The sequence below is a fragment of the Kogia breviceps genome, chromosome 14, assembly GCF_026419965.1.
Source record: "Kogia breviceps isolate mKogBre1 chromosome 14, mKogBre1 haplotype 1, whole genome shotgun sequence".
NCBI lineage: Eukaryota > Metazoa > Chordata > Mammalia > Artiodactyla > Physeteridae > Kogia > Kogia breviceps.
The window spans coordinates 3,454,027-3,469,303 of NC_081323.1; the positions used below are offsets into that span (position 1 = coordinate 3,454,027).

The following is a 15,277-nucleotide window of genomic DNA, read 5'->3' on the forward strand; positions in this document are numbered from 1 at the left end:
ACTAAAGCTCCCACCTCACCTGGGGCTGCTGGTCACAAACACAGGCTTTGGAATCCGATGCCAGTGGCCCCTGCACTTACTCTGTGGCCTTGGATGAGCTCCTAATCTCCCGTGTCTCCATTTACCCGCGGATGACAGCGAACTAACAGCAAGAGTCCCTCACAGGACTGTGAGATTTAATCAAGAAGCGACAACGAGATGTGTGGCTGGCTCACCGCAGACCCTCAGACCCCGCGGTGATCGATGTTACGTGCCTGGTGAGCAGTTCCGCCCCCGCGTGAGGGCTGCGAGCTGAGTGGCAGCGGGGCAGCAGGCGCTTCAGCTTTGAGGAAGGGTCAGCCCGTCCACAGCCCCCACCCCCCCCTTCCAGCTGCCGGCTCAGGCTCCTCCCCCTCCGGAAGCTCTGCTCCCCCCTCCCTCCCCTGGCCTGTCCGCCCCCGGGCTTTCTCCCAACCCATCAACCTCTCCGCCCCCTTCTCTCCTTCTCCAGCTCGAGTTCCACCATCCATCACTCCAGAGCCATCTCACCAATACCCCCTTCCTTCGCATTTAGCTAACTGGGGACACCCCATCTCTGCAGGAAGCCTCCATCCGCCGGCTCCTGTCCCTGTGGAGCGCTGTGGCAGACGGGCGGAGACACAGAAGCCCCAGGCCTGGCCATCTCAGGACCACCGCCCTCGGGGCCCTTGGCTCTGCCCCAGCAGGTGGCCACCCTGCTTCAGACCTTCTCTGTCTCTCTCCTACCTGCAGCTTCTCACTCCCTCCTCCTGTGCAGCCTCACCTCCAGCTTTACAGGGGAAAGTGAGCCCATCAGACCGGGGCCTGGGGGGAGCGGGGGGAGCTCAAACCCAAACCTACCACCCCCGACACACCATTCCTTCTTCCCTGACACAAGGAGAGAGGCGGCCTCCCATCCCCACCTCGGGACCTCAGCCCCCCCCCCCCCGCCCGCTCAGAGCACACACCCCGGGGGCCCCGCCTCACGTCGTCTAATTTCATCTTTGCAACCACCTAAGGGGGAAGATCCTAGCACCCTCTGGAAACAGCCTGACAGAGCCGGCCCCAGAGTCACCGTGTGGGATTCATTCATCAGCCAGAGACAGCTTCTGGAGGCGCCACTGTCCGTGGTGCTGACCGAGGCAGGCTTGATCACTGCCCTCACAAAGCTTCGGGGAAACCCTATAAAGGACCACGGCATGTCCCAGGCATATCCCACTGGTTACCACCATTTCCGTCCTTTTGGCGCCCCTGTTGGAAGTTGAAGACCTCTCAGGCCAGGCCTTTTCCCTGCGAAGCTCATGGAAATGCAGTCTTTGCCTTGGAAGGGCTGGCCCTCCCAAATCCTGATAAGCAAGAGCTGAGACGAGAAACGTCCCCTTCCCACCCACTGCAGAAGACAGAGTCCGGTTTGTATCATGAGGTTAGTGTGAGCCGAGAACAGCCACTACAGAATGCTCCTTCCCTTATGCCCTGCACGGATACCCACGTGAAAACACTATGGTTTTATTTTATTATGATGATTGACAATAATAATAAAACTGTCCTCAAAAGTATTATTTGTTCATAGGCGTTTTTTTTAAAAGACTCCTAGACTTCAAGACTATTGTTATGTCCCATGAACTGTGACCTGCAACCTCTAAGAGTCTATAATTCTGATTGTTTTAGTTAATAAGTTTTGCAAAAATAACATTAAGATAAACATTTTGTGCTTCTAGGTAAGTAAAAACAGTTGTGTGCTTTCCTCGGTAAGCCGTAGGTGAGTGAGGAAAGGTCCCTTTTCTGCATGTGGGCACTGGCCCTATGACTTTGCTGGGCCTCCTGGCTTGTGTGGATCAGAGCAGGGCAGTGGACCCTGATCCTGGGGGAGGCCATGCTCCCGGGCCCTCAGGGGCCAAGCTTGCAGCCGGAAGCACCGGCTGCGGGGCCGGAGTGAGCTTGAGTACTCGGTCCAGGCTTGGTTTCTATCCTCTAGGCATCCAGCATGTTCCCAATGTCATGGTTTCGGGGGAGACAGGCGGCACAGGAATGGCCTACCTGACCTCAAGCTCACCCCACCAGTCTCCCACATCCACCCTTTGCCTCTGTGGTGACTGACTCATTTCCAGAGGAGCGACCTTGGTCTCCACGTCTCTGAGCCTCGGTTTCCTCATCTGTACAAACACCCTCTCCTGCCCACTACAAGGGAGGGAGCCTTCCATGACGTCATGGAGGGGATGTCCGAAGCTCTTCAGCACTTCGGACAGTCATGGGCCACACGGCCAGGGATCAAAGCATTATTTTGGAACGTGGATGAGTTTTCCTCTCATTCTAGGTCAGGGGTTCTCCACTTTGGCAGTATTGACACTTGGGACCAGATAATTCTTTGCCTGTAAAATGTTTAGCAGCAGCCCTGGGCTCTACCTGCCAGATGCCAGAGTAACAACCAAAACTATCTTCAGACGCTGCCCGATGTCCCCTGGAGGGTAGGACGCCCATGGTTGAGAGCCCCTGCTCGAGGCAGACACTACTCAGACTTCTAAGGGGATGCTCTGTGGTGTCTCTTGGCGAGGGAGGCCTGTGGTGAGACCCACAGCTGTGACACACTCTCCCGGGTCCTGCCATCGTGGAAACCCCGACCGGCCAGTTGCTGCCCCCGCACAGACCTGGGAGAGTGTGTCACAAGGTGGGCGTGTTTGAACTGGGCTCCATGGGTCCCCTTGGGAGGGCCGCCGAGAGAAGGGTTAACAAGGAGAGGGCCCTGGGTCAGGGTCCCGGCACCCGCGCGCGAGGGCCAGAGCGGGTCCCCTCGGCTCCGCCTCAGCACAGCCCCCCACGTCTGTCCCTGCACCCTCCTCTGCGGCTTCTGGACACCTCGTCCCCTGGCTCCCTCCTGCCGCTCTGGCTACACCTGCTCAGCCCCTCTCAGGCTCCCCCTGGGCTGCCCCAGGACCCAGCCCGGGGTCCTCTTCCCCCCTAACCCACTCTCTCATCTAATTCTCTCCTCTAGTCCTCTGGCTTCAAATCTGCCTCATCTCTGCCAACCCCCTTGACCCTTTCTCAGAGCTCCAGACTCATCCATTATCGACCACGTTGACACCTCCAGCTGGAGGTCAAACAGTCCAAATGGATCACGCGCAAACCCATCTCGTGATTTCCCAGGAGAAACCCCTCCCCAGTCCCTCTTCTCTCTCACTTATCCGTCCATCCATCCATCCAGCCCACAAGTGTCCTTGAACAGTTACGGGGCCCAGGTACCCTCCTAGGAGCTGTGGACATGGCACTGACCAAGACAGAGCCCCACCTTCACCAGACTCAGTACACGCTCCCCACACCCCCCAAGCTGTCCGGCCAGACTGGACACAACGCTCGATCCCGCTCCTGTCCTCTCCATCTCACACCCACCCCCCATATCTAATTCATGAATACACCCTGGGCGCTCTACTTCCAAAGCATTTCTCGGAAGTATCGTCCTCCCGGTGTCGGCTGCCACAGCCTCTGCCTGAACCTCAGCAGTGACCTTCGAGCTCCTTCCCTTCCACCCGTGGCACCCCAAACCCATTCTCTAAATGAGGGTCAGCAAACTTTTTCTGTAAAAGGCTTTGGCTTTGCAGGTTATAAGGTCTCTGTTGGTGCAGAAAACTCTGGAAGGGCTGGGCGACCCAAACAGCAAACCCCCCTGGCTGGGCACCCAAGTGGACGTGTGGCCACCCCTCTCCCTCAGTGCCACCCAGCAGACCTTTCTCAGATGACAGAAACGCCTCCTCGTCCGCTACAGTGAGCAGCTGACAAGTGGCCGGTGCAACGGGGGAGATGGATTTTTTATTTTCTTTGGTTTTAATTCATTTAAATAGCCACGCAGCTAGTGGACAGGGCAGCTCTGGATTTCTGGGAGTGAGTCAGTGGTCACAGCCCTTCAACCAGAGAGGTCGCAGAGTAAGATTCTAACAGCCCCAGGGAGGTCCCCCCACAACTAGCCCAAGATGCAGTGGGTCCCCCACCCTCTGCTCTGAGGGCCCCGGGACCCAACACACCAGGAACTCACCCCAAACACCCTCCTCTGATGTCTCTCCTCAAAACTCATCACGCACTGACGCCCGCACACCCTGACCTGTCTGAGGGATCCTCGGCCTAGGAAACTGGTGTCTCAGCGTCTCCTTTGCCAACCTACATCTTCCCGCACATCTCACGCGAGTGTGCAGCTACCTCTGTATGTCGGAACCTTGTCAAAACTGAAACGTTAACATCTGTTAAAGTCTCAAGTGTTATATCAAAAAAAAGTTTTGTTTTTTTTGCGGTATGCAGGCCTCTCACTGCTGTGGCCTCTCCCGTTGCGGAGCACAGGCTCCGGACGCGCAGGCTCAGCGGCCACAGCTCACGGGCCCAGCCGCCCCGCGGCACGTGGGGTCTTCCCGGACCGGGGCATGAACCCGCATCCCCTGCATCGGCAGGCGGACTCCCAACCACTGCGCCACCAGAGAAGCCCCAAAAAGTTTTTTTTCCTTAATGTAGAAGCCGACGTCAGCTTTGCATGTCCCCCGCATTCGGAATCCCTCCCTCGGGGCTGTCCCTGTCCGGCCCTGACCAGCAGAGGTCGCTTCTCACCAACTGAGCTCCCAGCCGAGGCCCTTTTGCCTGGGGCGTGCTGCTGGGTGGTGGGCTTGCTTTACACCCAGTTATCACCCACTGGAGACATTCTGAGACCGAGAGAGACCAGCCTGAGAGGGGGGACCTAGAGGGCTGGGGGGACAGCTGCCGTGGTCAGTTTCACAGAACCCCAGTGACACCCGTAATGTTCTCCGTCTGGGCTTGGACAGCTGGCCCTGGGCCAAGAGACTGGCCAACTCCTGAAAAGAGGTTCCACAGCTCCGGGCCCGGCAGTTGCCAAAAGTTGAGTCCCAGGTGTCAGTGGGACCAGCACAGGCCCTGGACATTGATGAAGTGTGGCCACCAGCTGGGAGGCAGGTACAGGGAGGGGTCCACATCTCTGCCTGGTACCTGGGCTCACAGTGCCAGCACACGAGCTGCCCGTATAGACAAAGACAGGCTGGGTCTGACCTGTAGCCTGCAATTCGCCAACCCTCTTCTAGACTCTGCAGAAACCACCCACATTTCAGAAGCAGAGCAAAGCCTGGCCCTAGTTTGGGCTGTAGAGTGTTACAGTTATAACAGCACGTCTGTGGACCAACCCCCAGCTTTACCACTTATGTGCTCTGTGGCCTCGGGAAAGTGACTGAACCTCTCTGGGCCACTGCGTCCTAATCTAAAAGCAAAAACAAAAAATGGGGCTAAGATAATGTAGCACACACAGAACATGCTGAGTGCCGCTTTTCCTTTTCATTAATGCACTCTTGGGCACGCCAGAGCTCAGCCCCTGCACGACAGAAACACTGAACGGGATCCTGTCCCACTTAACACTGAATCAAGGGGTTCTCCTGGGCTTTTCTTAGGGGATGCTCTATGGCTGACACAGCATGATCCAAACAAAACCAGGAATCACCCCAAACACGAGTCCAAAGTCAACCCAAATCGCTAAGCCCAAACTGAGGATGAAAGAAAACCACGGTCAGAATCGTTGACAGTGTTTTCTTCCTGAGATACCTGCGATCATTGGATAGAACGCCCACGCCCCCAGCCCTACCCCACGGAAGCAGCAGCTCCAATCCAGGTGTCACCACCTGGCCAAGGAGAGGCATCGCCCCCAGCGCAGCACAGGGGTTGATTCCCAAGGACAGGCTCTTCACCTTCGTGGAAGGGGGGTCACAAACTCATACACCCAAGGGGCCAAGCAGGAGCTGAGAGGTGAGCGCCCCCCCCACCCCCACCCCCCCCCCCGCAAAGGAGATGACCTCTTCTCAGCTCCCAGAGACCGCAGCTGCGTGGGAACACGGGCCCAGTGGGCGTGGACTTTGTTGAAAAGCAACTAGCTGCACATGTGGATTTTTCATGAATGCTCCTGGTTTTTAAGCCTAGGCAATGTTTGAAGAAATGAGTTTAAGGAGTGTGAGTTAGATTACAATCCACTCCCTCACTGAAGGGGCTTTGCTCAAGGCCAGTCCTCTCAGTAGAGACCAGGAGCCGCAGCCCTGGTCAGTGTTCTTGGTGGAGGATTCCAGGCCTGCAGGGCTGCAAGAGACTCCGGAGGGGGTTGGGGGGGGAATCCCCCGCTCAATAGCAAAGTGCAGGTGCACCCACATCCCCACCCACACGAGCTTTTAGAGGCAGGGCCTCTGTGGGGCGTTTGCAGGCAACCCAATACCAGGCTTTAATGCATCACCCTCCCTCCAAGGGCTGCTTTTCCATAATGACAAGGACAAAAGTGATGATGATAAAAGACGAGGACAATCCCTGGGAGCAGCAGCAGACGCTTTCTGAGCACTCAGGGTGAGTGACGACTGAGCTAAGTGGTTTAATTTTAGCAACCCTGAGAAGTGCCACATTGTCCCCATTTATAGTTGATGACACAGGTTCAGAGAGGTTGAGTGACTTGTCCACGGTCACACAGCTTGGCGAGGCGTTCGGTCACATCTCAAACCCAGCTCAACCCGACGCCAAAGACGTTGCTCTCAATTCCCTAATTCTATACCTTCGGATGAGTTACTTAACCTGGGTACCTCCTTTTCATCATGAGTAAAAGGGGGCAACCGTGTGGACACGGCCTTGTACTTTTCCATATTTTTGTCTGCTATATTTTACGTTAAGTGAAGCCATGCTTTTAATTTCAATTAATTTATTAAGAACCTATCCCTGCCCTGAATGAGAAACCCATACCACTTGCTCTAATTAATGACAATGAACACCACTTCTAAAACGTTTTCAAGTTGTTCACATGTGCCATCCAGATAACCTCATCTCTCCCACCCCAGGAGCTCAGGACCTCTCTGGGGCCAGAGCAAAGGAGGAGCCCCGGTGAGGGATGAAACTGCATACCATCACCACAGACTACACACTGACCAGAGGCCCAGGGCTTCTCCTACAGTGCAAACCCCACTGTGGCTCCAACCAACCGCCCTCGGGGAAGGGGGCCGCCCTCGGGGAAGGGGGCCGCCCTCGGGGAAGGGGGCCGCCCTCGGGGAAGGGGGCCGCCCTCGGGGAAGGGGGCGGCCCGGCTCAGCCCTCTCTCTCACCATCCTATCCCGGCTCTGACCACATCTACCTACAGCTCTGCCAAAGTCCCACGGTCTTCCCTACTCCCAGGCCAGCCACAGCAACCAAAATCCAGCCCGGGGGTCGTCTGCAAGTAAAGCTTGCCGGCACCCAGCCATTCCTTTTCCTTTGCACGTCCTCACCTGGCAGAGGTGAGACCTTCCTAGCCACAAAGCCAATGAGATTTACAGCCGGCCCTTTACGGAGAAAGCAGCTGACCGTGGTCTCAGTCCTTGCAAGTGTCCGTCTTCCCACCAGGACGCTCTCTCCCTCGCTCTCTGGCCGGACAACTTCTACTCGTTCCTCTACCCCAGCTGGGCTGCCCCAGTCTCGAGCACCCACCGCAGGGACTCAGCGCCAGGGCTCACCAGGCTTGCTCACCTGCTCCCATCCACCTGGGAGGAGAGACGCAGACACATCATCTTCACAACCCCAGACCCAACAGCACGTCTCACCAGGAGAAGAGTCCTGAATACAAATGTGTGATCTCAACAAACCAACTCTGGTCTCAAGAATCCATGCCCAAATCAACAGCGTGGACAGAAAGCACCTGAGGTTAGAGGGGGCGCTGACGGGAGCAGAAAGTCTGCCAGGGAGGGGCGCCAGTGGGAAGCGGGGTGCAGCGGCCCGCAGAACGGAGGCTCCATGGTCAAGGGCAGTGCTGGGCTGCTAGGACTCCAGGCGGAAGGCAACGCTTCGGCTGGCCATCAGAATCCCGCCAACCACTGGCCCGACTGAAGTCGGATGCTGGGGGACACGGCGACACAGCGGTGACAAAAGGGTCTCTGCAGGAGAGGCCAGGACTGTCCCAAGGTCCACAGCCCTTCAGACCCCAAACTCCTATCGTGTCTCCAAGCTGGGGTGAAACTGGAGAGGGACAGCCATCCCCAGGGAGAGCAGGGTACGACTCTGGGCAGGTGCCCGCCAAGGCCAGAGGAATGCCGTCGACAGGGCAGCAGGGGAAAGTGCAGGTGTGAGTGTCGTCTGGGGAAGCAGCAGCGGAGCACAGGTGCCCCCCTCAACCCCCGGCTCTGAAACCAAAGAGCCAGCCAGAGAGGCCCTGGCCAAAGAGGCCCGTGCACACGCCCGAATTCCTCAGCCCAACACCGTGGGGACCCAGGACACACCGCAGTCGTCACGCCGGGCCTGGCGTGTTTACACTGCAGTTCTACGAGGGAGCAGGCCTCCTGCTGGACGGCCAGGTTGCCTGGAAGGTTTCTATGAAATCACTGCCAACAGGTCAGAGCGAGCAGGGGGGAGAGACTTCACGGCACACGGTTTCAGTGGTGGGTTGGCGCTTTTCCTCCTCTCCCTCCCTCTCTCGTCCCCTTCGCCATACCCGACAACCGTCCTGGTCTATTCAATTTAACTCACGAGAACCACCGCCACGGCTCCCACCAAGAATCACTCAACGTGGCAGATGCTGCCCTGAGCTCCTCCCACCCTGCAAATAACCCGATACAGACCATTCTTTCCTCCACGCTGCGCTACTGCCCTGGGGTAGCTAAGATGCTCCCAGACATTGGCTCCTTTGGAGAGAATTTCCCCGCTCAGAAGCTCGGAAGGAACAAGCAAACACACCCCGGAAGGTGGATGGTAAGGTACCTGTGAGCAGCTGAAAGCAGCTTCACCCACAGCTCTGCCAGACTTGGGAAGATGCTGGAGAAACGTGCTCCGGCCAACACTTAAACTCGACCGCGTGGGGCAGCGGGGCAGGGCTCGGAGCCCGGGGCACGGCTGCGCCTGAGGACGGTCTTCTACCACGGCTGCTGCCCAGCTCGGGCTGGGGACCCCTCAGTCGCCACCCAGGCGGATGGCCTCCTGGGAGCAGCTCAACCCCAGCGTCCAATCAATACCTGCACCATCCGAAGGGGTGTCCGAGGACAGCGTCTCATCCAGGGAAGCCTGTTCCGTCCCAGTGGCCAAAGGGCTCCCCAGCTGGGCTTCCTCCGAGGTCAGCGGCTCCCGCTTGGGAGAGGAAGGTTCACTCTGTGCAACTCGGGGATCTCCGTCGGGGCTGCTCGCTTTACTCTCGGCGTCTGCAAGGAAATCCAGCTGTCAGCTGAGCCCGACTCCCTTCCTACCTGCTTTTGTTCACGCGCGCAGCAGCTTCCTGAGAAACACACTGTCCCGGGCCTGGTGTGGTACCCTGCACGCTCCTGCACAGCCCGGGAATCCCTTTCCAGAGCCTTCCTAAGGCGGCACTGGGCGTCACAACGCCCGCTGGCCTCTGGCCGCACCACTTCCAGCCTGTGCGCTCTTACTCCGACACCCGGGGCAGACCGGACGACGCCCCCCACCCATGTCCTCGCCTTTGTGGTGCCCCCGACCCTTGGCCTCTGCCTTGTGGCCTGCTTTGGCCAATGGGAAGTGAGCAGGCTTGATGCAGCAGCGGCTTTCAAAGTACCTGCACATCCCTCCTGTACCTGGACCTCACCCTGAAGACAGGCCCAGCCAGCCTGCTGGGGATGAGAGACGGCGGGGGGGGGAGCAGAGCCAAGGCGCCCCCATCCTGCCAGCCAAGGCCACCCAGACAGCCGCCGACAGGCCCTAACTGCCGTCCAGCCCGGAGGCGCTGGGTTGTTACTATCGAGGCTACACATTACCTTTCCCCTCAGCCCCCACCATCCTACCATCAGTCCATCACACAAATGCTTCGTTTGTCGGGTCCGGCATTGTGCCAACGCTGGAAAGGCGGAGATTAACAAGACAATCCTTACCCCCCAGGTGGCTCAAACTGTGCGTGGCCACACGTGGCATTGTCAGTCCAACAGAGGCACAGCCAAGGGCTGAGGCGGGAATCAGGGAGGCCTTGGTCTAGGCAGGTGGCCGTCCCAGAACGGAGGACACCAGGCTCCTAGTAGGGCTGAAAGGAGGACCTGGCTGGGGCTCAGTGGCTGGAGCCTTTGAGGGTCTGGCCTTTGACTGGTTGACCGCCTTGGGTGACATCTTAGTGCTGAGGGGCTGGGCACTCCGGAGCATAATACCTGGTCCAGATCACACAACCACAGGGCGGCAGGTCCAGGCAGGGGGGCTCAGCCAGCCCATCGTACTCAGCCTTCCGTGACACAGCCCACATCCCAGCGCGTGCAGCACCCACAAAGCCCCCGGCTCAACCCTAGGCCCCGTGGCCAGTCCATCCAGGCCACCGCAGTGCAGCGTGTCAGCGTGAGCTGCACACGTCCACACGCTGGGAGGCAGCGGTGTGGGGGCACCAGCCTTGCTTGGAGGCAGCGGGGAGACGAGGAGGAGAGATTTATTTCAGAGCCGGGGGTCCGTTGCTTAAGTCAGGGCCGGTTCCTCCCTGCTGTCAGGTAGCGGTGTCCCTTCCCCTCCCCAAAGTGCTCAGGTGGGACAAAAGGTACAAGGTCACCGTCTCTACCCATCCCACCCCACGGCACATGGGGTTTCTTGTGCCCAGGCAGCAAATGTCTCCAGGCCTCAATTTCCTCTTCTCTAAAATGGGGCTAATACTCCTGGCTTCGCAGAGTCAGAGTGCGAATTCGGTGAGTGAACGTCCATAACGCATCTGGCACGAAGTAAACACCATGCGTGTGCTTGCAATTACCTCACTGCTGCTCACAAAGGGGAGGAGGAGGGGGATGACAAGGGTGATGGTCTGGCCACTCGGCCTGGGCCCCTCGGCCCACGTGGTATCAACAGGGCCCTCCCCACGCCCAGGACTCGGGCCAGGCCCGTGACGTGACCCTGCGGGAGACGCACGCTTGCAACCACTGTTCACCATCTTCCGTCGGCTGCACGCCCCCTCGGGGGGAGGGCAGAAGGGCCAGAAGTCTGGAGACTTGGGTCTCAGGAGATGCCATCTATGCAGCCATGTCGCCTGGCCTGGGGGGGTGGGTCTGGACCAGGGACCGACCACCCTTCCCCAGAAAGAAGCAGATGGCCAGTATTTGTATTTTAGACTTTCTGGGCCACACGCCACAATATCCATGCCCCACGTTCATCTTCGTTGTTTATTTTTTACGAAAGTCCTTTAAGTTTAAAACCATTCTTCGCTCAAGGGGCTTTACGAAAACAGACCTTGGGCCAGATCTGACCAGCAGCCAACCAACCTCCACCCAGGAAAAGACCAAGACACAAGCCAAGAGAAGTCACCCAGTGGACACAATTAGATGTCACCCAGCTCAAAACTACAGCTTCTTGGACCCTCTCTCACGACTGGTTTACTCATACTTGAAACACAGCTGTGACAGTCTCTGCTACCCGCTTAGTTGGCTGTTGGTGACAGAGGTGACAGCCAGCACTGACTGAGGCTGTGCACAGCTAGAGACACAGCACGGCACTCTGCTGGCACCATCTCACCCGAATGTCACAGCTCCCCGCCCCGTTAGGTGTGGCTACCACCCACCCTTTACAGATGGTGACACCGAATCTTAGAAGGGGCGGGTCATTTGCTGCTGGTGACGATCCCTGTTAATAATAACGGCATCTCCATCATCATCATCATCATCATCAATGAAACGGTCAGAACACTGAAACTGCAAGGCCCAAAGGTCCCCAACCCTCCACCTGGGCTCAGCAAAGGCTGCACCCGGGTGCACATTCCCGGAATTCCTCCACCTACGTTTACGGCTTAGCGGGCTTGCAGGACTTTGCTGGGCTGCACTCAGAGCTCCGGCTCATAATCATGTTCAGTGAAAAGTCACAGTCCTCAAAATAGCCTGGGCGGCAGGGTCGTTGCTAAGCAATGCTGGCAGGGCGGGGGAGCTGCGGGCAGCTGGTCCCCTGCTCCTCTCACTACACCGTGGGCGCTCCCTCCCGGCCAGGCGCTTCCGAGGGCGGCAGAGGGGAGCCGGAGGCTGGGTTATACACAGAGCAGCCACGGCGAGAGGGGACATGGCACAAACGGGCAAACACGCATCACTCGCACACACACACACACACACACGCACCCCGCACGCGCGCACACACACACACACACACACGCGCACACACACACACGCACGCACTGCCCCTGGCGCTCCTGCCACACAGAAGCCAGACAGACTTGACTCGTCACTGCCAACTGCCCCGAGGACAGGGACCTCGTGTCTTTCAGGTCACGGAACACAGCACCGCGATAACAGCCCCCTCCTTCTTATATCCAGTGATAGAGAACGAAAGTCCTTAAACTATTAAGACAAAGCCAAGCAGACACAATCAGGAGGACGGAGTAAAGTCACTCAGGGCACACACGGCGTCTGGACAGAGAAATGGGCCAGCCCCTGTCCTCACTCATCATGCGTGGGCCAGGGACCCGGTGCAGGGGCTGCGACACCAGCCTGCCCTCGCCTGTCACAGATGTGTCCCTGGTCAAAGCTGGGAAGACGGCGCGAGAGGAAAAGGTCAGCTCCTGGTCCCTCACGCAGACCCGGTCGCATCTCATACAACTCCTAACAACGCTAGTGGGGTCCTTCCTCCATCCGGCGGATTCCCAGACCTTCAGGAACCAAGGATAGGTCAGAGGAGTTCATAAAACGCACGTGTTCCCAGTATCACAAAATAACACCCGCCCCGCCCCCCGGAGAGCGGGGAGGGCAACGCATGCCCCGGACACAGGTGCACCTCCCTCCGGGACGTGCAGGCTCTCGCCGGCAGGCCCGTCCACGGCCGTCTCACGCTGCTACGCTCCTGACCGCCTTGTGGGCGGACTCCGGGCGGCTGACCCAGGGGCGTGCCCACGTGTGCACACCTGTGCGGGGCAGAGGACCTTCCTGGCTTTGGCCTGGCCGAGGAAGCTCGAGTGTGAGTTCCTGAGGCTGCTAAGGACTGCAGGCAGCTGTGGGAGGGTCTGTGGCCCCAGCCCGCGGGGGGCCTCTCTGGGCCCCTCGGTCACCGTCGGAGGCTCGCTCGGCCCCCCAGGTGCCCCCTGGGTGTGAAGTCCAGGCTCAGTGCGGGGTAGGGGGCAGCCAGCACAGGGGGGCGCTCCTGGCCACAAGGCCGGCCAGCCCAGCTGCGCGCAGGTGGTGGCCATGAGGATGATTCCCGAATCCAAGCCGGGGGCCGTCTCTGAAGTGGGAGGGGGCGGTTCCACTCCCGGGGCCACGGATCACCCCAGCAGGAACCCGGCTGTCCCGCCTCCAGGACAAATTCGGGGACCGACAGAGGCTGACCTAGAGCTCGACTTCACCCCAGCGAGCAAAGGCATTTTCTGAGCAAATGCAGGACGGAAACACTCGCTCCAAGAGGTATGCACCCCAGGAGCCTGTTGGCAAAACACTCTCACATCTCCCCTCACCCCTGTGCGTCCCTTAGAGGTTATACAGTTAAGATTTAAGGGAGATGAGCGGGTGGTGAGCCCACACCCCTGCCCCCTCCCCCAGGCCCAGGTCCCTTCCCGGGGGCAACGCCTGCTGCCCTGCTTCTAACACGCACCCCCCAGCGACAGCCCCGCAGGCTCACTGCAGACTCAGCCCACCAGCCCTGTGGCGGCGGCCGGGGTGCCATGGCGCCAGAGGGGCCCGTCGCTCAGCCGCCTGCTGGGGAGTCGAATTCTCTCCATTCCGTCCATGCTGCGGGGAGAGGCAGGGAGGACGCAAGGCCCTGTCAGACCCGCCCCCCTTTCCCACCTCCCCTAACCCGCGCACCCACCTTCTCTCTCCTCCTCCTCCTCCTCCTCCTCGGGGCGCCTGCTCCCTTCCCCCACGGGGTCCTGCGCGGGCTGCTCCGCTGGGCTGGAAGACGCTCCCCTGTCCCCCATGGCTCTCTGCTTCTCATCCTTGGTAGCACCAACGTTGGAAGCAGCTGGGGAGGCTTATAAACTCTGGACGCCGAGGTCCCACCCCCAACGCCTCTGATTGAAGAGCTCACCAGGTGACCCTCATTGCAGCAAGTTCTGAGAAGCAGCCTGTTGACTCCTGCTGCTATGAGACCCACTCCACCATCACCTCCCCCAGCCCCGGACCAGGTCAGGGGCCCAACTCACGTTCTTCACGTGCTACGTGCCTTTCCTTCACCATACTCAGCTCAGCTGTGATTTTATATTGATTTGTGGGATTATCTAATGTTTGTTCCCCACTAGACTGTGACTTCTGGGACAAATGTATTTTGCTCACCTGTATCCTCAGCAGCTAACACAGACCCTGGCCCCATAGCAGGTGCTCAGGAAAATGGTGTGGCATCGGTTAATGAGCGCATTGTCAATTCTTGAGCAAAGAGACCGTGTTTCAGGCCCCTCCAGTTCCTGGTCCACAATCACTTAGCCAGAGAGAAAGAGTGATCTAAAGTCGGGGTTTGCAAACTACAGCCTGGGGGCCACATCTAGCCCGCGGTCTGTTCTACAGAGCCCCGAGCTACGAAGGGATTTTACCTCTTTAAATGGCTGGGGAAAAAAAAAATCAAAAGAAAAATAATACTTGATGGCACACAGAAGTTCTATGAAATTCAAATTTCAATGTCCCTAAATAAAGTGTTACCAGCACCCGGCCAAACCCACAACTTTGTGTAGCGTCTGGGGCTGCTTTTGCCTGATGAACAGCAGGGGTATAAGTATGGACCTCACAGCCTAAAATATCTACTGTCTGACTCTCTCCAGAAAAGGCTCACTGACCCCAATCTAAAGCAATACAGCAGGTGGGCCGGCGTGAGATCTCCCCGCCAAACACAGAAGCCAGGAGAGCTGGCCCCGGAGCACGTCAGACACAGCTCAGCCCCTCAACTCAGCTGCTGGCTCTCTGTACTGAGGCCACCAGACAAAATCGTTGTACAAAGATTCAGAGTTTAGGAAAGGAAAAAGCGCACTTCTCCGGGAAGTTTTTCCCTTTACTGACTCACCTATCCCTTTATCTTTGACGGGAATCAAGTCCACGTTTTCCTTCATCAGTGATAACATTTTTAAAAACAGATGATAAACAGACCTTCATATTGTTTTCATTTTCCCTCCTCCTGCCCCAAGAGTCAAGGTAAGTTTTGTCGGCAACATATTCAAAATGCCAGAGTTTGGAGCTTTTTGGTTCCATCCAAATTAAAACAGTCCAGATTTCCATCTCAGCAATGACCTTCTCCCAAATCTGAGAGTCAGACCGGAGCGTTTAACATCTGAACGTCACAGGACTTGATACCAACTTTTTTTTTAACAGGCAAAGTTTGATTATTAGCACTAAGCAATTTCCCACATATGCTTCCCCTGCAAACAGCAGCACCGTCAAAGTACTTT

At 57.9% G+C, this 15,277-nt stretch overlaps 1 protein-coding gene across 6 annotated transcripts in view; it reads right to left on the reverse strand.

Moving 5' to 3' along the window:
* Positions 1-15,277, reverse strand: part of PHACTR3 (phosphatase and actin regulator 3) — a 229,521-nt gene that overhangs the window by 73,697 nt on the left and 140,547 nt on the right. For all 6 annotated transcript variants that reach the window (XM_067012631.1, XM_059036857.2, XM_067012632.1 and 3 more), the window contains one exon: positions 8,979-9,161. In XM_067012631.1, coding sequence (XP_066868732.1) covers positions 8,979-9,161 — 183 coding nt within the window. The remainder of the gene's footprint in view (positions 1-8,978; positions 9,162-15,277) is intronic.